The 21,713-nt window shown below is 47.5% G+C and overlaps 1 protein-coding gene and 1 long non-coding RNA gene across 2 annotated transcripts; one reads left to right on the forward strand and one right to left on the reverse strand.

Moving 5' to 3' along the window:
* Positions 1-3,680: 3,680 nt before the first annotated feature.
* Positions 3,681-21,469, forward strand: OASL (2'-5'-oligoadenylate synthetase like). Its single transcript, XM_058691073.1, has 6 exons — positions 3,681-3,900; positions 7,723-8,005; positions 9,173-9,348; positions 16,010-16,212; positions 19,265-19,412; positions 20,449-21,469. Exons 1-6 carry the CDS (start codon positions 3,703-3,705, stop codon positions 20,947-20,949), a joined length of 1,509 nt encoding a protein of 502 aa, XP_058547056.1. The 5' UTR covers positions 3,681-3,702; the 3' UTR covers positions 20,950-21,469.
* On the reverse strand, positions 16,280-19,246 carry LOC131489208 (uncharacterized). Its single transcript, XR_009250433.1, has 2 exons — positions 19,135-19,246; positions 16,280-16,552 (listed from the first exon to the last, which is right to left on the reverse strand). It is a non-coding gene; the product is annotated as an uncharacterized LOC131489208 (long non-coding RNA).
* Positions 21,470-21,713: the final 244 nt, after the last annotated feature.

Consider the following 21,713-nt stretch of genomic DNA (forward strand, 5'->3'; position numbering starts at 1 on the left):
CCTACACCCGGGTCAGACCTTCCGTGAAAGCACTTGGGACCCTCATTGTGTTCCCATGTGGGGATCATAAGTCTCCCTGATTTATTTATTTATTTATTTATTTATTTATTATTATTTTTTTTTATTTATTTTTGGGACAGAGAGAGACAGAGCATGAACGGGGGAGGGGCAGAGAGAGAGGGAGACACAGAATCGGAAACAGGCTCCAGGCTCCGAGCCATCAGCCCAGAGCCTGACGCGGGGCTCGAACTCACGGACCGCGAGATCGTGACCTGGCTGAAGTTGGACGCTTAACCGACTGCGCCACCCAGGCGCCCCTATTTATTTATTTATTTATTTATTTATTTATTTATTTATTTTTGGGACAGAGAGAGACAGAGCATGAACGGGGGAGGGGCAGAGAGAGAGGGAGACACAGAATTGGAAACAGGCTCCAGGCTCCGAGCCGTCAGCCCAGAGCCTGACGCGGGGCTCGAACTCATGGACCGCGAGATCGTGACCTGGCTGAAGTCGGACGCTCAACCGACTGCGCCACCCAGGCGCCCCAAGTCTCCCTGATTTAAAGAGACTTGACAAGAGCCTTATTCCTGTGTCCCCGTGGTCTAGAATGCTGCTGGCCTGATGTACGTGTTCAGCACGTACTTGCTGAACAAACAAACGAACCAAAGAATGACTTTGAATTCTTCCCTATTATCTTCCTGACGGTCTCAAGCCAGTTCTGTTTTGGAGACCACGTGGTTTGGAATGCTCCCCCACTACGTCCCCCAGCTACGTCTCATTCTTTGAGATTGCCCATTCTCCCCCATACAAGCCCGGTGCTGGAGTCGTAGACCATTCCATGCTCCTACCCAATAGCTTCACTCATCTGTCCAAACCTAACCACGCAAAGGAATCAGCTGACCCAGCATAGAATCCATCTATTGGCTTTACTTCGCCTATCAGATTTTGAGTCCTGGTGGGTGGGGCCAGTTCCCAGTATAGTTAAATAAGGGTGAACATCTAAGCAGAAATGCAGTCAGAACAGATCAGCCTCAGCTCAAGTCTACAGGTGAGTAAAAAGACACCCCTCCACGCAGACAATGGAGCACTGGAGCCACGCATAGCAAGAGAGAATCCAAAGCCCTTACACAGGCCCAGGGAGAGACACTGCGGGGGGGGGGGGGGGGGGGCTGTTAGACCTGCCCTTTTAAAAAAATCGGGCGCCTGGGTGGCTCAGTCGGTTGAGCATCTGACTTCGGCTCAGGTCATGATCTCACGGTTCGTGGGTTCGAGCCCCGCGTCGGGCTCTGTGCTGACAGCTCAGAGCCTGGAGCCTGTTTCGGATTCTGTGTCTCCCTCTCTCTCTGCCCCTCCCCCACTTGCACTCTGTCTCTCTCTGTCTCAAAAATAAATAAACATTAAAAAAAAAAAAATCAAATCCCCCCCCAACCTTTCATCAGTCTAAATTGAGCAGATCACAAAGCCTTGACTAAGGTCTGCTTCTGCAGCTCAGTAAAATTCTTTTTCTCTGTTCTTCACTAAATTCATAGTTCCATGCGTCGACATGGCATTGACACCAAGATTCTCTACCACCATGATGTCATTGGATCCCTATCCCTCCCCACCCCCCAACCCCGGAAGTTAGATGAAGGAGTAGGATTAACACCTTCTCTCCCGTTTTACAGGTGAGAATCCTGAGGGTTAGAGGCATTCCACAACACGCCCTTCCCAGTCTTTCCCGACTCAGTTAAGGACAATTCCATCCTTCCAGTTGTTAAACCCAAAGCTTCCAAGTGGTCCTTGAGTCTAGTCTTTGTCTCACATCATATTCTATCCATTAGCAAGACTTGTTTGTATTCAAAATATACACAGGGAAATGATGTCATGTCTAGGATTCACATTTAAATAACACAGGAGAGGGGCGCCTGGGCAGCTCAGACAGTTAAGCGTCCGACTTTGGCTCAGGTCAGAATCTCGCGGTTTCGTGAGTTGGAGCCCCGCATCCGACTCTGTGACCACAGCGTGGAGCCTGCATGGGATTCTCTCTCTCTCCCTCTCTCTGTGTCCCAACCCCATTCGCGCTGTCTCTGCCTCTCTCAGAATAAATAAATAAACTTAAAAAAAAAAGTCAGACCATGTCACTCCTCTGCTTGAAACTCTCTAGTGGCTCCCCATTTCATTCAGAGTAAAAGTCAGGCCCAGTGGTCTTGAAGATCCCATAGCATTTACTCCCCACCCTTTGCCACTTAAACCTCATCCCCTCCCATTCTCCCCCTTTGGTCATTCCCTTCCAGTCATGCTGTTATTCCTCAAACCCACCAGGCACATTGATACCACAGGACCTTTGCACCTGCTACTCCTTCTGCCACGAATGAGCCTCTTCCCTCTAGCATACATGTGGCTCACTCTTCGCCTCCTTCATGTCTTTGCTCAAATATCTCCTTTTCAGGCCTTTCCAACCACGTCATTTAAGACCGAACATCTAAACAGTCATACACACACACATACCGGGTACCTCTTAACCTCTTGCTTTGCTCTGTTTTTCTCCTTAGCATTTCTCACCATCTTATTTACTATAAAATTTGACATAGTTATCCTGTTTATTGTCTGTCTCCACCATCAGAATGCAAGCCTTCTGCAGGCAGGGATTTTTGTCTCTTCACTGCTGTATCCCCAGCACCTGCCTGGCACATAGTAGCTAATCAATATTTGTTGAATAAATGAATGAATGGCCAAGATTCGACTCCTGCCCAACTGTTCAGGCCCATCCCTCTCCTCTCCCCCCCCCCCTTTACCTTCTGTGCCAACACATAGTTGACAGCTGAGTCCCTGGCACACACCGGGATCGTTCGGACTTTTACTTTGTTCTTGGAACGCCCTCTCCCTTCTGGCCGCATCCCCAGTCTTTGAAGGCTCACACTGGACTCTCAGAGTCTCTTGTCCGGCTCCCCTGCTGCTCTGGGAGCCCCTGGGACAGGAACTACATCTCATTGTCTTTTTAACATAGCATCTGGCACCTAGCAGGCATTCAATAGGTGTTTAGTGACTGAATCATAATATCTGCATTTACCGGGTGCTTTCTGTGCTCAATGCTCAGTGCTTCATCTGCACAACCTCCTAGGGGGTGGGTTAGCATTATTTTTTACAGATGAATTATGCGAGGGTCACAGAAGTTAAGAGTGTGGCGGGCAGTCTATTCTGCCGGACTCTGGGGTTCCCCTGGCTCACCCTGACCGACCACCAACCGACGGTGAGCAAGTCCCTTGTCTTTCTGAGCCTCATTTTTGTGTGACAAGAGGGGGTGGCCGGGCCGATGGATGCCATCCCTCTGACCTACTGGGAGAGTTGCCTCCTCTGGGGCCAAACCCAAGCCAATTTCAGTTTCCAAACGTCATGAAAGGGAAACTCTAGAAACTCTAAAAGCTGAGAATCGAAACCAACAGCAAAAAGGTGGACTGGAAGCCAAGCATTTTAAGGTGGCCCCAGATCTCCCAGCTTGGCTCGCTCTCCCTCAGTGTCCTCGCCGCGGCAAGGGGTCTCCAAGAAGAGGAACCCAGGTCAGCCCAGACACCCCTGGTTCCGTCTCCTCTCTGGTCCCTTTATCCCACAGGACGCTGGCAGTCAGCCGAGGGGGAGCCCCCTTAAAGAAGTGGGTGTGTGCAGGGAGCTGGGTAGGTGCGTGGCTATAAATCTGTGCCCCAGTGGTACTCTCCTCATTCAGAGATGGCGCTGACCCCAGAGCTCTATGACACCCCTGCCTCCCGGCTGGACTCCTTCGTGACTCAGTGGCTGCAGCCCAGCCGGGACTGGAAAGAAGAGGTCCTGGAGGCCGTGCGGACGGTGCAAAAATTCCTGAGGGAAGAGCACTTTGAGGGGGAGCATGGGCTGGACCAGGAAGCGCGGGTGCTGAAGGTGGTCAAGGTGAGATTAGTCCCTCCCATCCACAGGCCAGGGCCCGGCAAAGGCAGCATGAGGGTCCTCGCGTCAGAGGATGCTTGGGGACGTCTCGCCTCGTTATCCTCAGCCCGCGCTGCTGACACGTCAGGACACCCCAGCTAGCCGCGTGCACCCTGTAGTACGTACGTACGTACTGTCTGCCTTGAGCCGAACAAGCCTGATAAGGAAACTAGTGATAGCCCAAACCCTTAACATACCCTGTCTCTAATCCATGCACCCTGTGAGGTATGCACTGTCCTTTGCCCATTTTACAGATGAGCACAATGGAGGCTTAAGGTTCCTAGTGACCAAATGCAATGCGAGGTCTCTGATTGGATCCAGGTGTGAAATAGACCATCTGGAAAATAACAGTGTGGGGACAATTAAGGACATTTTAATACAGCCTGGATATTAGGTCATCTAAGGCAGCCATTGTTGACTTTATTAGGTGTAATAGTTTGGCGGTTATGGGAGGAAATGTGCTCCCTAAAGTATTCAGGGAAAAAGTATCTGTAATCTGCTTTAAAGTGTTTTTGATGATGCAAATGTGGCGAGAAGTGTAAACCTGTTGAATCTCACTGGCTGGATCTATGAGTGCTCGTTGTGTTCTCTTTCTATTTTTCTACATTTTAAGTTTTAGATGAAAAAAGTTTTCTTAGATGAACATAAGGGAAGGGAAACAAAAATAATGTAAAACCAGTGAGGGGGACAAAACAGAAGAGACTCATAAATATGGAGAACAAACTGAGGGTTACTGGGGGGGTTGTGGGAGGGGGGGGATGGGCTAAATGGGTAAAGGGCACTAAGGAATCTACTCCTGAAATCATTGTTGCACTATATGCTAACTAATTTGGATGTAAATTAAAAAAAAAAATTTAAATGAAGCCTTCAAAAGAAAGAAAATAACCTTAAAAAAAAAAAAAGAAGTTTTCTTTAACGGAAGCTCAGAGAGGCGAGGTGACTTACCCAAGGTCACACAGCTAGTGGTGGGGCCGGGATTTGAACCAGGATCTATCTGATTCCACAGCCGGGCTCCAGGCTGCCCTCACTGAGATGTCCCCCCAAGCCCTTCCTTCAGCTGCTTCTTGACCTGGCTAGAGCCAAAATTCAAGAAGGTCAAAGCGAGAAAGGCCCTGGAGAATCAGACAGTCTCAGCCACACCTTTGTTTAAAAATGAAGGAAACTGAAGCACAGAGAGGGTGATAGATGTCCCAAGTTCACACAGAGAGCTAGTGGCAAAAGCAAGACTAGAATTAGGGCACGTGACTTCCAGCCCAGTGCTCTAGTCCTGTCTCCAGGGGCAGCCACCCCAGGGAAGGATTTAGAAATCTCAGGTCCCTAGCCCTTCCTTACACCCACCCCTAGCGCCTAGAGCCTGAGGCCGTATGATTTCCACAGACAAGGGTTTGACTCTCGGCATGTTTTCTTTACCAGCTGCGTGATCTTAACTCCTCTTCTCTCTCAAGCTTCTGTCTCCTCATCACCATTTCCTCCTTGTCCAGCAAAAGCTAAAAGCTAAAAGATTAGCACCTGGGGGCGCCTGGGTGGCTCAGTCGGTTAAGCGTCCGACTTCAGCTCAGGCCATGATCTTACGGTTCATGGGTTCGAGCTCCGCGTTGGGTTCCGTGCTGACAGCTCAGAGCCTGGAGCCTGCTTCGGATTCTGTGTCTCCCCCTCTCTCTGCCCCTCCGCCACTCATGCCCCGTCTCTCAAAAATAAACAAACATTAAAAAAAAAATTAGCACCTGGAACATGCTCAAAAACAAAAGCGTTGTTATAAATTCTTGCTCTGAATCAGGCAGAGCCTCCCAGCCTACCCCACCCCTAACAATCCAGAGAATGGAGTAGACGAAATGGGGCAGGTCCAGAGACTATAGGATGCTACAAAGAGGACGAGTTTTGATGGCAGGAAGTGGTATTTACCCAGCCCTCAAACTCTGCCTGAAGACTATAGCCCTTGCCTGCTCCCTGAAACCACAGAATAAAAGAGATAGCCCAAGGGGCGCCTGGGTGGCGCAGTCGGTTAAGCGTCCGACTTCAGCCAGGTCACGATCTCGCGGTCCGTGAGTTCGAGCCCCGCGTCGGGCTCTGGGCTGATGGCTCGGAGCCTGGAGCCTGTTTCCGATTCTGTGTCTCCCTCTGTCTCTGCCCCTCCCCCGTTCATGCTCTGTCTCTCTCTGTCCCAAAAATAAATAAAAAATGTTGAAAAAAAAAAAAAAAAAAAGAGATAGCCCAAAAGCAATGGTCAATGAGAAATATTGCTTGATTCAGACCCTAAACCCTCTCCCCCCCCCCCACCCACCCCCAAAAACCTGATTTACTGGGCTTGTCCTTGAACGAGTTGGGTTTAAACAGATTCAGGCTGAAGCAAGTCATGAAGATTATTCTAGAATGTTCTTTCTTCTCTGCCTGGGTCTTACCACTGAAAACGGCAGGAAGCCTAGAGCTTTCAGGGGGATGAGCCCTTCATTCACACACAGGGTTCCATCCCCAGCCCTGCCAAATGGGGCAGAAATGCTGGGTCTCAGTGAAGGAAGAGAATGCAAAACGGTGGGGGAAGAAAAGATGGCGGTCTTCTCCTCAGAACCAGGGCCTGCCTCAGAGACTTGGGTCACAGGAAAGAAAGGGAGAAGAACCACCCTTGTCTTCTGCCCCTTTGTCTGACTGACTATGACTCCTGGCTCTGAGTCCAAGGCAAGTTGATTAATCCTCACGGCCTCAGTTTTCTTATCTGTGCACTGGGGACAATCATACCTGTACCCACCTCAATCGGCGGGTGTTAGGATTAAAAGATACTGTGTGTGCAAAGGGCCTTCAGTGATATAGTGAGTGTTCACCCCGTGACAGCTGGATTATAATCAACCCTTGGTGACTCCACCCCCCGTGACAGCTGGATTATAATCAACCCTTGGTGACTCCACCCCCCGTGACAGCTGGATTATAATCAACCCTTGGTGACTCCACCCCCAAGAAGCGGTAGCCAACTTGAGGTCTGGGGCATCACTAGCAATTCTACCGCCCAGAGGCAGGAGGGGCGGGAGAGCAGGTCTAGACTCTCAGAACATCAAACAGACCACGTCCAACTTGTCCAGCTCAGGCCCCTTCCATCCAGATGGGGAAACAGAATCCCAGGCACAGAAGGGATGATCTCAGTCCACTAGACAAAGAAGAGCATGAGAAATATATTGCTGACCTCCCGCATTCCGGGCACGCGGTAAGCCCTTGCCATGCCTTATGTGTCATCCACTCCTCCCAGTGACTCAAGTGCCATTACTCTTCTCATTTCACAGATGAGAAATGAGGGTTCACGATGATCACACAGCTGAGAAACAAGGGCAAGAATCGGGGTCAAAGTCAGGCTGCCCCATCCCGCGGGCTGCCCTACGGTTCTTATCCACCAGGCAATCCTGCGCCCCGCTCTTTACTGTCATGAAATTACTCAGACACCCAGAAGGCTCAGAATGCGCTGTACAGAAGGCGCCACTAGGTTTCTTGGAGGAGGCGTCACTCCACAGGTTGAGAATACCCTGTCTCAGAAGCAATGCGTTGTCATTAATAAGAAGTGTGGGCTCTGAGGTCCGGCTGCCTGGGTTCAGACCCAGACCCTTCTGTGCACTGTGTGACCCTGGGTGAGTGACTTAGTCTCTTGAAAGTCCAGTTTTCCCACCTGGAAAGAGGGGGATGGCGGTACCCCCATCCGTACCTCTGGGCTGCGGTGGACATTACGTGGGATAATTCCTATAAAGAGCCTCAGGGACTGCCTGGCAGGGGCAGTGGCCCAGGGTGACGGGGCTCTGTGTTCCGCAGGTAGGCTCCTTTGGGAACGGCACGGTGCTCAGGAGAACCTCGGAGGTGGAACTGGTGGTGTTCCTGAGCTGTTTCCACAGCTTCCGGGAGGAGGCCAGGTACCACCAAGCCGTTCTGAGTCTGATGTGGAAAAAGCTGTGGTGTTGCCGGGACCTACTGGCCCTTGGGCTCGAGAACGTGGAAATAGTCCAAGGAGTCCCCGATGCCCTCGTCTTTACCATCCAGACCAGGAAGACCGCAGAGCTCGTCACTGTCACCGTCGTGCCTGCCTACAGGGCCCTGGGTAAGGGGAGGGGAAGCCGATCTGAATCACACACTTGCCCTCCCCGGGAGACCCGAATTCCCTCACCTCCCGTTCATGACCACATGCAGACACCTGCATTCATCCATTCAACCCATGTTCTGAGCTGGGGGCTCAGCGACCACAGGGCCCAGGACTGGCCCAACTTGGGCCACTGTGTCACCCAACTCGGGAAACGTTTACCAAATAATCATGTGGATAAATATATGATTGCAAGAGGAGACGAGACCCACAGAGGGGAATGTGTTAGCAGCATAATCTGGGGTGCTTCTGTAGCATTTATCACAGGTGTAGTGTTTGTGTTTTTCCAGAAGCAGACCCTGAGACAAGGGTTTGAGGACAAGCAGTCCCAGGAGATGCTGATAGGGAAGTACGGGAGAGGGACAGGGGAGGAAAGAAGCATCGTAAGGTCACCATTAGGAACCACAGGGCTTTGTGCTCCTGGAGAACTCTAAGTCTGTACTGTGTACAGTACCCCTCAACTGAATCCCAAGTGGGATGTTGGAGTTTATTCCCCAACTTCGCAGTCACCCTTGGCTGACGGCTGCTTCCCAGGACCATTAACTCCCCAGCACTTCTGGTTTGTCCTCAGGCAAAGAGTCCTCGATGTTTGAAGTAAACAGTATCAGCTACAACCTCAGATGATCATGTTTCCTCTTGTGCCAGCTCCTGTTAACTAGAGTGGTTGCCAGGAGTTGCTTTGTAGAGAAGGTGTCAGAAGTGGGATCCTACGTGAGCAAGAAAGAGAGTGCCCAGATGCATTAGTGATGCATGCCACGAAAGCACAGCGTTCAGCAGCACACTGCTTGAGGAGCCCAGCTTTCTTATCTGGAACTGGTTCTCTGCTTTTGGGGTCAGGAGTTTGGAATAAATCCCCGAGAAAGAAATTCAAAGCAGACATTAAGGAAACCTGGGGTATTGGGACGTGGAGAGAAGACCACAGTCTTCTGAGACCCGAGGAATGGAAAGCCCACTTTTGGTTCTCCAGAAGTACAATCAAGCAAGGCAAACCTTGATTCCCTTAGACTGTGAGGTCTCAGGTTTCCCTGGAGAGACACTCCAATGCACGAGCAGGCTAGCTCCATAGACCTCTTATCAACCTGGGGCTTCCTAAATCCCCACTCTCTACCTCTGCCTCCTCCCACTCAGGGCCTTCTGTTTCCAACTCTCAGCCACATCCTGAGGTCTATGTGAGTCTGATTGAGGCCCACGGTTACCCTGGAAACTTCTCCCCATCCTTCAGCGAGCTGCAGAGGAACTTTGTGAAACATCGGCCAACCAAGCTGAAAAGCCTCCTGCGGCTGGTAAAATACTGGTACCTGCAGGTGAGGGGGCTGCCAGGATGGGGGCAGAAGGGGTCGCTGGCAGAAGCAGCGGGGGGGGGGGGGGAGGGGGGGAGGGGAGAGGGGGGGAGGGGAGGGGGGGACTGATTTGTCATTCCAGGAAACTGGGGGAGGGGGAAGAAACTGCTAATCTTTTAAACTGTAAAGTGAAACAGTGGAGAAAGGTGGGAAAGGAGGAGGAGAAAGAGGAACAGAGAAGGAAGGAGGAAAATAAGGAACACACAGTATTTCAGTAAACAAATGTTTGTAACACCCCAGTTATGGTCTATGTTGGCTAATGTCAACTTCACTGAGTTCTCTAGACATTAATTAATCTCAGCTGGTTAAGGACTAACCAGAGGAAAGTTTTGTTTAATTGCACCCACACCAATTTCCCCCCACAAATGGTTGGGTTCCTATCACAACCACTATTGACTAAATATATCCACTAATAGCTACTTTTTAGAGTTCACACGTGATAGTTTGCAAGGTACCAAGGATATTCCAAAATATCCACATGAACAAGTCTTCTAAAATTACAAAAGGAAAATTCAGAAACAAACTCAAAAATGAAAAAGGGCAGGGTGGGGGGGAGCTGCTTTCTTATTTAAAAAAAATGGTAAGGAAAAAAATTTTAATAAATAAATAAATGTTCAGAAAGTCATATTTTAGAAAGATTTGTTCATTTTTAAAAAGGAAGTTTGTTTTTTTTTTAAGAAAAAAGTATTTTTTTAAAAAAAATCAAGGGGCTCCTGGGTGGCTCAGTTGGTTGAGCATCCGAGTTTGGCTCAGGACATGATCTCACAGTTTGTGGGTTCGAGGCCCGGGTTGGGCTCTGTACTGACAGCTCAGAGTCTGGAGCCTGTTTCAAATTCTGTATCTCCCTCTCTCTCTCTGTCTCTCGCCCGCTCACACTGTGTGTGTGTGTGTGTGTGTGTGTGTGTGTGTGTGTGTGTCTGTCTCTCTCAAAAATAAATAAACATTAAGAACTTAAAAACTTTCCAAGGTTAGTAAGTTTGCAGTTACTTGGTGGAAAAATAGCCATTTTCTTACATGATTATCACGTCAACCAAGGTTGTGATGTATCTTCACACACCAGCATTGCCAAAGCCAAGAATAAAATTGGTTTTGTTGGTGAGTCAATTACTTACAGGAAATGATGCAAGGTTTTGTGGACTTGAAGAATTTGAACCCAAAAGAATGATTCATTTGCTTGCTTTGTCTGTTTGCTTGAGCGCTGAATGTTTTCTTCCTGCATATGATATACACATTTTTTTTTGTAATATCCATGGGACAACATATCAGCTTTACTTCTACAATCCTCCCTTCTGTTTTTATTCAAGCCTTCTCCCTTAAAACAGGGATTTGATCACGTGTGGTTTCTTAAAACAGTTTTTTGGTTCAGTGTTACTGATTTGATGATATCTTTGGTTCAACTAGTTTTGTTTAGCTGAGTGTTGCAAGATGTGTTGGTCAATATAGAAGGACATAAAGAGCTCATGCTATTTGGTAAACACAACTAGAGTCTCATTGTGGTTAAAAGATTGAAGTTTGTTTGTTTGTTTGTTTGTTTGGAGGCTTTGTAAAGTCCCAGGAGTTGTCATGTGCTTTCATGGCTCAGAAGTATTTCATTCTTCTTTTCAGTCCATCAACTAGGGGGTCGGAGACCAGGGAGCACACAACTTAGCTCCTCGGGGGTTTCATCTTTCAAATTGACTGTAAGGTTATCACCGATCTTAGAGACGTCTAAGTGTGTTCATGCTCGTAGCCTGTCCCCAAAGTGTTATTTTTGCCATCTATATAATGCTGGGCTTTTATCAGCCTTGCAACAGTATCAGATCAGTTTCTGGCAGGGATTTTATAAGCATCATTTCCATGTGTGAAAAGGAGGGTGTTATTCTTGCTTTTTGTTGTTGTTTTTTTTGTTTTGTTTTGTTTTGTTTTTCTTTTACGGACAAAATGATGTTTGTTTCTTATATTTGGAAGTATTTAATTCAGTACAGTTCTGGGAACAAGATGGGACTTTTCCCAGTGTTTTAGTTGTGCTTTTCACACAAGGTTTTTTGTTCATTTGGGGTTTTTTTGGTTTTTTTTGTTTTTGTTTTTTTTGCCATTTTAAGTATACAGTTCAGCAGCATTAATTACATTGACAGTGCTGTGTAAACCTCACCACTGTCTGTTCCCAGATCATTTTCATCCTCACAGGCAGAAACTCTGCACCCAGTAAACAGTAACTCCCCATCCTCCCCCTCCCCAGGCATTGGCAACCATCATTTGACTTTCTGTCTCTGTGAATTGGCCTATTCTCTGGGTCCCTCATTTAAATGGAATTATACATCATCTGTCTTTCTGGTCTGTTTTATTTTGTCCTTGATTCTTTTGAGGGAGAGGGGGCAGAGAGAGACAGGGGAGAGAGAGAGCATCTTAAGCAGGCTGCATGCCCAGCACAGAGCCCAACATGGGCTGGATCTCACCACCATGAGATCATGACCTGAGCTGAAAATCAAGAGTCAAACACTTAACTGACCAAGCCACCCAGGTTCCCCTGTCCTTGATTCTTTTTCTTAATTTTAATTTAATTTTATTTATTTGTGAGAGAGAGAGAGAGCTGGGGAGGGGGCTGAGAGAGAGAGAGAGAGAGAAAGAGAGAGGAGAGACTCTTAAGCAGGCTCCATGCCCAGCACAGAGCCTGATGTGGGGCTCGATCCCATGACCCTGGGATCATGACCTGAGCCAAAATCAAGAGTTGGGCGCTCAACTACCTGAGCCACCCAGGCACCCCTGTCTTTGATTCTTAATAGTGGAATTTTCACACCTAATGAAATGAGATTTCTTGCATGAAAACAATTTTATTTATAAACTTGATTTATTATTGGTTATCGGTTAATTGACACATTGCCTTATCTAAACCTATCCTCGTAGGAAGAAGGATAAATTTGTATTGAACTTATGTAAATGCTACGTATTCATGAAAAAGAAGTTAATAAAATCACTCTGTAAATGTTTAACCATCATTCTGAATAGTTTTGTAAACAGGGCCAATTTATATATGCTATGCTTTTACAGCATCATTATCTTTGTTTTTCTGAGGGTTTGTTAGATTATAATCAATGGTAGGAATTTTTATAGGCATTTTTTATCCTGAGGTGTTGGAATAATATGTCATTTAAAGAACGTTTAAACTTAGCTTGCCCAAGTATAGCCATAGATTGAGGATAGAAATTAGATTAAGAAGAAAGAATGGGTCTTTTTTTTTTTGTCACATATCCATCAAAAATAGAACATTAATCTGGGTAATTAATTCTCATTTTGTTGATCTTTGGTTAAGCAATCTGCTTTTATGAAGTCATCTGCTTCTGGAATAAAAGAATCTGGTGAACTTCTGCCTCAGTCCCCTTTTGGGAATATGAATTTATTCCCAATTATGCTCCATAAATTTCCAATCTCTGAGTGGGAAGAAAGAAATCTACCTACCAATAGATTATATTGTAATCAGATCATTCTTTTGTAAAATGTTTTCTTCTTTTATATACAAAAACAAAAAGAACTACAACTTTTGGTTTTACTACTTTAATTATGGTCAAAAATAAACACAGGGTGAAATCCAGCCATCAGTCAGCTCCTCATCTCATAGGGCTGTTTTCCACGAGTCACATATACATGTGCACACACATGCACACATATTCACACATGCAGACAACTTTTTGAGTAATGTAAAAACTCGTAAGACAACAACAGTGAGCCTCCTGGGAGATACCAGAATCCTCAAGAAAAAAAAAAAAAAACAGGCCAAAAGAGAAACAGAGAAAGATGCAAAATACAAGCAAAGTCCCATCAACTGCCACCCAGCAGAGAATAAAGTCCTATCATCTGTCTCCCCATAGAGACCAAATGGTCAAACCATAAAACTGGATGCACAGGTCATTGTCACCAAAAGGGACATAAACAGCCCTGTACAAATAAGTAAGAACACGAACCAGAATCGGATTTGACCAAGAATCAGACTTAATTAGGATCAGACGTACAAACAGTCAGATTGGGGAAGGTGGAAAGAAACATCAGCAAGGGTAAAGCTGTTGCCACACAAGGTCCACCCTGGGAGCTGGAAAAGGGGCGTGTCCAAATGTCAAAGCCCATGGGGTACATTTCTCAGGCAACACAGTTCAGGTCGTTTGGGAAATAAATCCTCCTGGACAATCTCAGTGAGACAGACCTCCTGCTGCAAAAAGAAACTAACAGACAAAAGTCACTTATTAAATAAGAACCTGCAGGCTAGTTTGCCAGGGAATCAGACTGCAGAAGAAAAGGCTTAAGCCAGTGGAAAATATACTAGGTGTTTAAAGAAACAACAATTATCAAGACTAGGTTTAGAGTTTGTCTGGTCATGGAAAAATGGCAATTTTCTCACATTTATCATATCTAGAGAGGTCATGACATATCTCAGACGGCGCCATTGCAAGAGTCAGAAACATTCTGAACATGGAGAAAGCAAAGTACCTCTGAAGATCAGCCCTGGAAGGGAACACAGATGTTTTCTTCTGGTTTTTTTTGTTTTGTTTTTTTGTTTTTCTTTGTACCATTAAATAGTCTGTTGAAGCTCCTAAGAGAATGAAAGGGCTCACGTTCCCTAAGGCTTACATCTTACGATTACAGGCATTCTGCATTATATTTATCATCTAAATTTTAAGAATCCCACTAGTAGGGGCACCCGGATGGATCAGGTGATTAAGCATCAGACTTCAGCTCAGGTCATGATCTCTCGGTCCATGGGCTTGAGCCCCACGTCCGGCTCTGCTCTGTCAATGTGGAGCCTGCTTGGGATTCTCCCTCTCCCTCTTTCTCTGCCCCTCCCCAGCTCTCTCTCTCTCAAAATAAATAAATAAATAAACTTTTAAAAAAAGAATCCCACTAGTAAAATCTCCCTAATACTGGAGAAAATAAATTGTATTGCTATGAGTTTGAATTCTTAACAAAATTACATTAGTCTTGAGTTTTAAGTGTGAATTCAAAAAATGTTATGAAAACAAATTCATTAATTTGTAAGTAAATTTTAATTCAATGAAAAATGCTTCTAAAAGTTGAGAATAAAGTTGTTATTCTTTAGATGACCTGTTTTTGTTTGTTTCAAAGTCGAAGTAGGGTTTTTTTTCCCCCTTTGACTATGGGGTGTTAGTGGCCACAGGGCAAGATGTCAATGTCACATCCACGAACCAAATAGCTGGATGTTTGACAGAAATTTTCATTTTCTAACTGAATACTAGAAAAATTGTTTAGACAAGAAGTGACTGGTATGCTTTCTTTTTAAGAAAAGATGCTTTTCTTTAAGATGCTTAAGTTAAGATGCTTTCTTTTGCAAGTAAGAGAAAAACCAACTCAGACTGACTTAAACACCAAGGAGAATTATCAGCTCATGTGTGAAAACCTGTAACAGTGGGGATGGGGTTTCAGGCACTGTTTTGAGGCGGGGGGGGGGGGGGTGTCTCCAGGTCTGTTTTCTCTAGAATTGCCTCAAGTTCTCTCTTTCTGTCTCTGTCTCTGTCTCTCTCTCCCAACTCAGATTTCAGGCTGATATAACCTCAGGATGGCAAAATGGCCACAGCTATTTCTGCCCTCATATCCATAAATGGGAGAAGATTTCTGTCCTTTCAGCCCCCCTGGGCTTCACTCACATTGCCAGCTCACATCACAAGCTTCTCTTGAACCAATCACTCAGCAAGGGGAATAGGTTTATGCTGATGACCCTGTCCAGTCAGGATCCACCCTGGAGTTGAGGGGGATGCTAATCCCATCCTCCAAACAGCATTGCCACTATACAATGGAGAAGAAAGAGATGCCTGCTAGAGCATTCTGCGTTCCCCACAGAATCTCAGCTATTGACAAATTCTATAGATACCTCCCACCCCTCCCTTTTTTTTTTTCTATCAGCTAAGAAGACTTTTCTTTGAAGGAAAACTTTCAGAAGCCCAGTACACTAAGAGAGATAGAAATGGAGCTGCTTAGGCTGGGATCTAGTAGCAGAGTCCCACCCCTCACTCCATGGGACATCTCTCTGTAAGTCCACACCAGGGGTTATGTCAAGCCTAGTTTGAGGGATGCAACTCTTGATCTCGGGGTTGTGGGTTCAAGCCCCACGTGTAGGGTGTAGAGATTGCTTAAAAATAAAATCTTTTAAGGAGTGCCTGGGTGGCTCAGTTCGTTAAAGTGACTTGATTTAGTCTCAGGTCATGATCTCAGGGTTCGCGAGCCCCACATCAGGCTCAGGGCTGACAGCACAAAGCCTGCTTGGGATTCTGTGTGTGTGTGTGTGTGTGTGTGTGTGTGTGTGTGTATGTGTATGTCTTTCTCTTTCTCTCTCTCTCTCTCTCTGCCCCTCCCCCTGCTCTCTCTGTCTCTGTCTTTGAGAATAAATATTTTAAAAATTCTTTAAATAAAACCTTAAAAAAAAAGCATACTTTGAAACCCACTGGGCCAACTGAGCGAGCCCTTTAAGTCTAAAACCAGGAAAATCATGTAGGGCCCGAAAGGGAAAGTGACTGGCCAGGATCACACAGCCAGTAGGTGGCAGAGCTGACACAGGAAGTTGGGTTTTCCAGTTTGTGGTCTGTCCAGAGCGGATCCTGACACACAATCTTGGGGTCTCTCTCTCCCGGGTCTCTTTCTACAGTACGTGAAAGCCAAGTGCCCAAGGGCGGCGCTGCCCCCTGTCTATGCCCTTGAGCTGCTGACTATCTACGCCTGGGAAGTAGGTGCCCAGGAGGACGAGAGCTTCCAGGAGTATAAGTTCCTCTGCATCTACTGGACCAAGTACTACACATTCCAGAACCCGCTCATCAAGGGCTTTGTCAGAAAACAGTTCAAAAGAGACAGGTACTGGGCCCCTGCTTGCTCGCCACATCCCACGGAGACTGGAGAGAGAAGGGAGGCAAAAGCGGTGTCGCACTGAATGGCTGGGCTTTATCAAGTAGTAAAACTGAACCGGAATTTCACAGTGACTCGGGGCACACCTCCAGGTGGCCGTCTTTCAGACTACCAACTGGGGCGGCTGGAGTGATGGCAGAACAGGCGTTTAGAAAGTTTCTTCCCCTCTTTGACCGAGTTTTAGTTGAAAGGGGTCCCGCCGAAATTGTAATCCACAGAGGCATTGTGTTTCCAGAAAAATCTCAAGGAGAAGGATTGCAAGCAACAGTGGTGAACGGTGGATGGGGATCTAAAGGAAAGGATGGAGAGATTCAACCAGTCAATGTGAAAGTTGGAGATAAAGTTCTTCTTCCAGAATATGGAGGCACCAAAGTAGTTTTAGATGACAAGGATTCTTTCTTTAAAAAAAAAAAAAATTGAAAAAAAATTTTTAATGTTTATTTATGTTTGAGAGACAGAGAGAGACAGAGTGTGAGCGGGTGAGGGGCAGAGAGAGGGAGACACAGAATCTGAAGCAGGCTCCAGGCTCCAAGCTGTCAGCACAGAGCCCGACGTGGGGCTCGATCTCACAAACTGTGAGATCATGACCTGAGCGAAGTCGGATGCTTAACCAACTGAGCCACCCAGGCGCCCCTAAAAAATTTTTTTAATGTTCATTTATTTTGGAGAGAGCGAGAGAGAGACAGAGCGTGAGCGAGAGAGGGGCAGAGAGGGAGGGAGACACAGAATCCGAAGCTGGCTCCAGGCTCTGAGCTGTCTGCACAGAGCCGGATGTGGGGCTTGAACTCATGAACCATGAGATCATGACCTGAGCCAAAGTGGGATGCTCAACCCACTGAGCCACCTAGGTGCCTCATCAAGGATTATCTCTTATTTAGAGATGGTGGCATCTCTTATTTAGAGATGGATTATCTCTTATTTAGAGACGGAAAGTATGTAGACTGAAACAAATCATTATTGAAATGGCGTGAAGTGAAGCGGCCTGTTCCGGTGAAGTTGCGAAATCTTTCATCATGTAAATAATTTTCATGTCTCTCTTTTATAATAAATTAATGGTATCCAAACTAAAAAAAGAAAAAAAAATTGGCCACCTTTCAAACTCGCAGGGGCCCGGAGGGGTTGAGGGGCGTTTCCCTGTGCCTCAAGGAACCTCGCCCTGCTTTCCTCTCTGGCTTCCAAAAGCCCATTTCGGTGCGTTTTAGCGACAGCATGGAAAAATGGAAAGAATCACGGAGAGCCAGGTGTCATCCCAGTCCTGCCTTTTTGTCTCACCTCTGTGAGCCTCAGCTCCTCATCTGGAAAACAGGAGAAACTGGCACCCACTGTGCAGGCTGTTGTAAGGGTCAGAGCACAACTACGTGAAGGGCCTATGGCGTGCAGTCTATGGTAGATGCCGGGGAAATGTTCATTATTGTAGCTCACGCCGTTGGAGCACATGTAGCTCTAGGAAAAGCACCAGCGCCCGCCCCCAAGCCCTGGGCCATCAACCATTTCAGCGAAGGCTGGCTCAACCTGAAGCGTCAGCACTTGGGTCCCTTTGCCTGAGGGTTTTCAGCCTCCCCTAATGACTGGTGGAAGCTGGGGGATAAATACCCCAGCTCCCTCCTGTCTCGGATGGATCTGGATCACGTGTGCTACACTGTTTCCCAGAGGCCCTGCAGTGGAACTGACCGCCAGTGGCCCACATATGCTTCCCCACATGTGGTGCTTCCCCACATATCCTTCCAAATAAACCCCTAGCACTCAGATCCTGCTCTTGGCACCTACTTCTGGGGACATCCAGCTGAAACAAGTCTTTACATTAGCTCTGGGTAGCTGCAAGCAATATTTATTGTTCCCTTATATGAGTATTGGGTCTTTTTATTTCTTTCCAAGGAAGAAAACCCCAGTCTCCTGATGAGAAGGGGATTTTTATTATAAGGATGCCCAGGAATGTGAGGTTAGAAAACCACTGGGACCCAAGGCAAACCTGCAGACACCCTCCTTCTCTGTCTCTCTCATGGTCCCCACGCCCTCTTTCTTCCCATGACCTGTGCTCCTCTCCCCACACCTGCCCTGTTCCTCTCTTACTTCCGTTTGATGAAGAACCTGCATCATCCCTGGTCCAATCCCCAGAGGGAACTAGTCTACCCATTGGGCACAGGCGCTATGTGTCAGGTCACCTGGTGGGTCACTTTGGGTCAGGTGATCTCACCCTCTAGGACAGCCTGGCACCTCCCCCTTTTTCAGGCAGGATTATTTCAGGGATGCAGGGATGTTGCATTCTGTCACGGATAAAAGTCACAGCTCCCTCCTATGCCCAAAGCTCCTGGAGTATAAGGGCCAGGTCTTAATCATGGGCTTGGCATCCAACACATATGGCCATGCCACACCACTTAAGGAAGCGATTAGACCTCCTTCAAGCCAATATTCTTTAAAAATTCATTCACCATTTATACAGAAGAGAGACATTTGGTGGCAGCCTAACCCCTGCTCTACTGAGGCAGAGCCCATGGGTGAGAACACCCATTTGCTGGCTGTGAGAACTCATAGAAAGAAGTCTGTGCCTCAGTTCCCTCATCTGTGAAATGGGGACAACAGCAACAACAGCAACAATAGTCGCTGCCTTTCAGAATTGTTAGAAGGATTAAAATAGGTGAATTCACACAGGGTGTGGCCCAGCGCCTCAATAAATATCAGTCGTTGTTGGTGGTGGTGGTGTTTCTATCATCCAAAGCACTTCAGCAGCCCTAGCCTTCAACTTACTTATGGAGCCTCAGCAAAACAAAAGCTCTGCCCAGCTGCCTAAGCGGGTACCTGTTATCGCTACCCATGCCCTTGGGGCATCTCAACACTCCACACACCCCCCCCCCCCAAACACCTTGCACGCACCTCTCCCCAAAAGGAATTCTTGGAAATATAATCATCCCCTCTCGCTTCTTCTCCACCAATGTTCTTGGGTCCTCTCAGCCTGACAGCCCGCCCAGGGCTCCAGACACAGAACCCTCTCCCTGTGTTGCAGGCCTGTCATCCTGGATCCAGCTGACCCCACCCACAATGTGGCAGAAGGGTACAGATGGGACATCGTCGCTCAGAGGGCCTCCCAGTGCCTGAAACAGAACTGTTGCTATGACGACAAGGAGAATCCAGTCCCCAGCTGGACCGTGAAGGTAATGGCTCCTCTCGGGGTTGTCAAGGGCTTGAAGCTCGGAAGCGGGTAACTGCATAGCATATACTTACTTCTGTGTCGATGGAGTCAGGAAGTTGGAAGCCTGGCTGGGGCACCCACCAGCTCTGTGAACTTGGGGACATTTTTTCAACCCTCTGAGCCTCAGCCTTTCTTACAAACTCGTGTTCTCCTTGTCTTTCTCTTTCCCACAACCCCCTGGAGAATCAGTCATGCTCGCGAGCATTCTTTGCCTGAGCTGAGCCCAGGCAAGTCAATTCAACAGCTCTCTTGTGTCGGCATTTGGGGTTGCTGTGGGGAGGGGCAATGGAACAACAGTACTGCAGAAATAAGACTTAACCCCTACCCTCAAGGGATGAAGAAACTGAGGCTCAGGCAGGTTCAGTTAATTAACCAAGATCACACTGCAAAGGGGCAGCAGAGCCAGAATTTGCACCCAGGTCTTTGTGGGGCCTACCAGCCAACTGAGGCCCACAGATAGACTGAAAAGTATGTGCCTCTGGGTTTTTCCTGAATCTAAAAACCATTGTGCAAAGACTTTTATCTTGTAAAATCAGAAGACTTGGGGATTCCGGGCTTATGTTCCTTCTTGAAAAATCCGCTGGTGTCCAACCCTCCCCAGCACCTTCCAGGTGGTGTTCTTCAGCCACCAGGGACTCCCAGGCCCTCGAGCGTGGCCGCTGATGGTGGTTCAGAACAGACTTTGAAATCTGACCGACCTTGGGTCAAATACCCACGGTGCTCCTCACCACCTTTGTGATGGTCAGTAAGGTTATTTAACCACGTTCGACCACAATTTCCTCATCTGTACAATGGGATAATAGGAACCAAGGTCGTAGGGCTGCTGTGACAATAAAATGCATTCAGAAGAGTGTGACAGGTGCCCAGCCCAGGGCCTGGAAGGTGGTTGGCACAACCCAAATGTTTACTGCTGTTGGAAACACGAGGATGGGTAAAGGGACATTTTGCATGTCAGAGGAGGGTGGAATTAACCCCTCTCCCTCTTCTCTCCCTTCCAGCGGGCACGAGACATCCAAGTGACCGTGGAACAGTGGGGTTACTCAGATCTGATCCTCAGGGTGAACCCTTATGAACCCATAAAGAAGGTTAAAGAGAAGATCTGGCAGAGCCGGGGCTGTGTGGGCCTACAGCATCTGTCCTTCCAGGAGCCTGGTGGCAAGCGACAGCCCCTCAATAGCCAGTGCTCCTTGGCCTATTACGGAGTCTTCTCCAACATCCGCATCTGTCTGGTGGAGACCATCTCCCCCGAGATCCAGGTCTTTGTGAATCATCCCAATGGTGGGAGCCACGCCTACGCCATTGACCCCAAAAGCTTCATCCTGGGCCTGAAGCAGCAGATTGAAGACAAGCAGGGGCTGCCCACAAGTCAGCAGCAGCTGGAGTTCCAAGGCCAAGTCCTGCAGGATTGGGTGTCTTTGTGGAGCTATGGTATCCGGGATAGTGATACCCTCATCCTCTCCAAGAAGAAAGCTGGAAAGTTTCCTTTTCTGCCCTACTAATCTGGGACTCAGCATATCAACCACTTCCTCCAGCTCTCGCCTGGGGGAGGTCCCATGTCTTCACCAGCTTTGTAAATAGTGAGCGTAGCCCCGCCAGGAGGGATGTGGGACACTTGCTATACGATGGACAATGGCCAGACCATACATGACAATAGAATTCTGACCCACAGCCTCTGCAGTCCCCTAGCCCAGGAAGCCAAACTATCACCTCTGCAGCAAGCACCCCCAAATCATCAGGACTTGATCACTGCCAGCTTCCCTAATTCGACCTCACTTCCAACTTAGAATCAACCAGAAAAATCCAGATAGGCTCCCTAACCAATCACAGAGGAGGCCCTGCTTCTAATTAGCTGCCTACTGCTTCCCCAGGCCAACAGCTTCAATCAGAGTATACCTGAAGCCTTCCCTTTTTTTCCACTATAAAGTTTTCCCCGTCTTGGAATCTCTGCCAGTTTACGAGGGATGGTGGCTGACTCCCTTGCAATAGCAAGTTGGAAATAAATCACCTTTGTTTATTCTCCTTTGGGTGGTCGTCATCTCTTTCTACGGGTGCTGATGCCGTCCTGGTGGTTCTTGCTTACTCATTTGAGCCTCCTAACTCTGGGAGGCGAGGACTGCAGGGAAACTGAGACAGAGACAAAGCCCAGGACAGCGAGGACGATGAAGTGTAAAACGATCCCTTCAACTCCTGATGCACACACACAAACAGTACATAATGGTCCAAGGACTTGAGGAAAAGAACAGTATCTTTATCATCAGAGGAG

Source organism: Neofelis nebulosa, chromosome 11, assembly GCF_028018385.1.
Source record: "Neofelis nebulosa isolate mNeoNeb1 chromosome 11, mNeoNeb1.pri, whole genome shotgun sequence".
NCBI classification, from domain to species: Eukaryota; Metazoa; Chordata; class Mammalia; order Carnivora; family Felidae; genus Neofelis; species Neofelis nebulosa.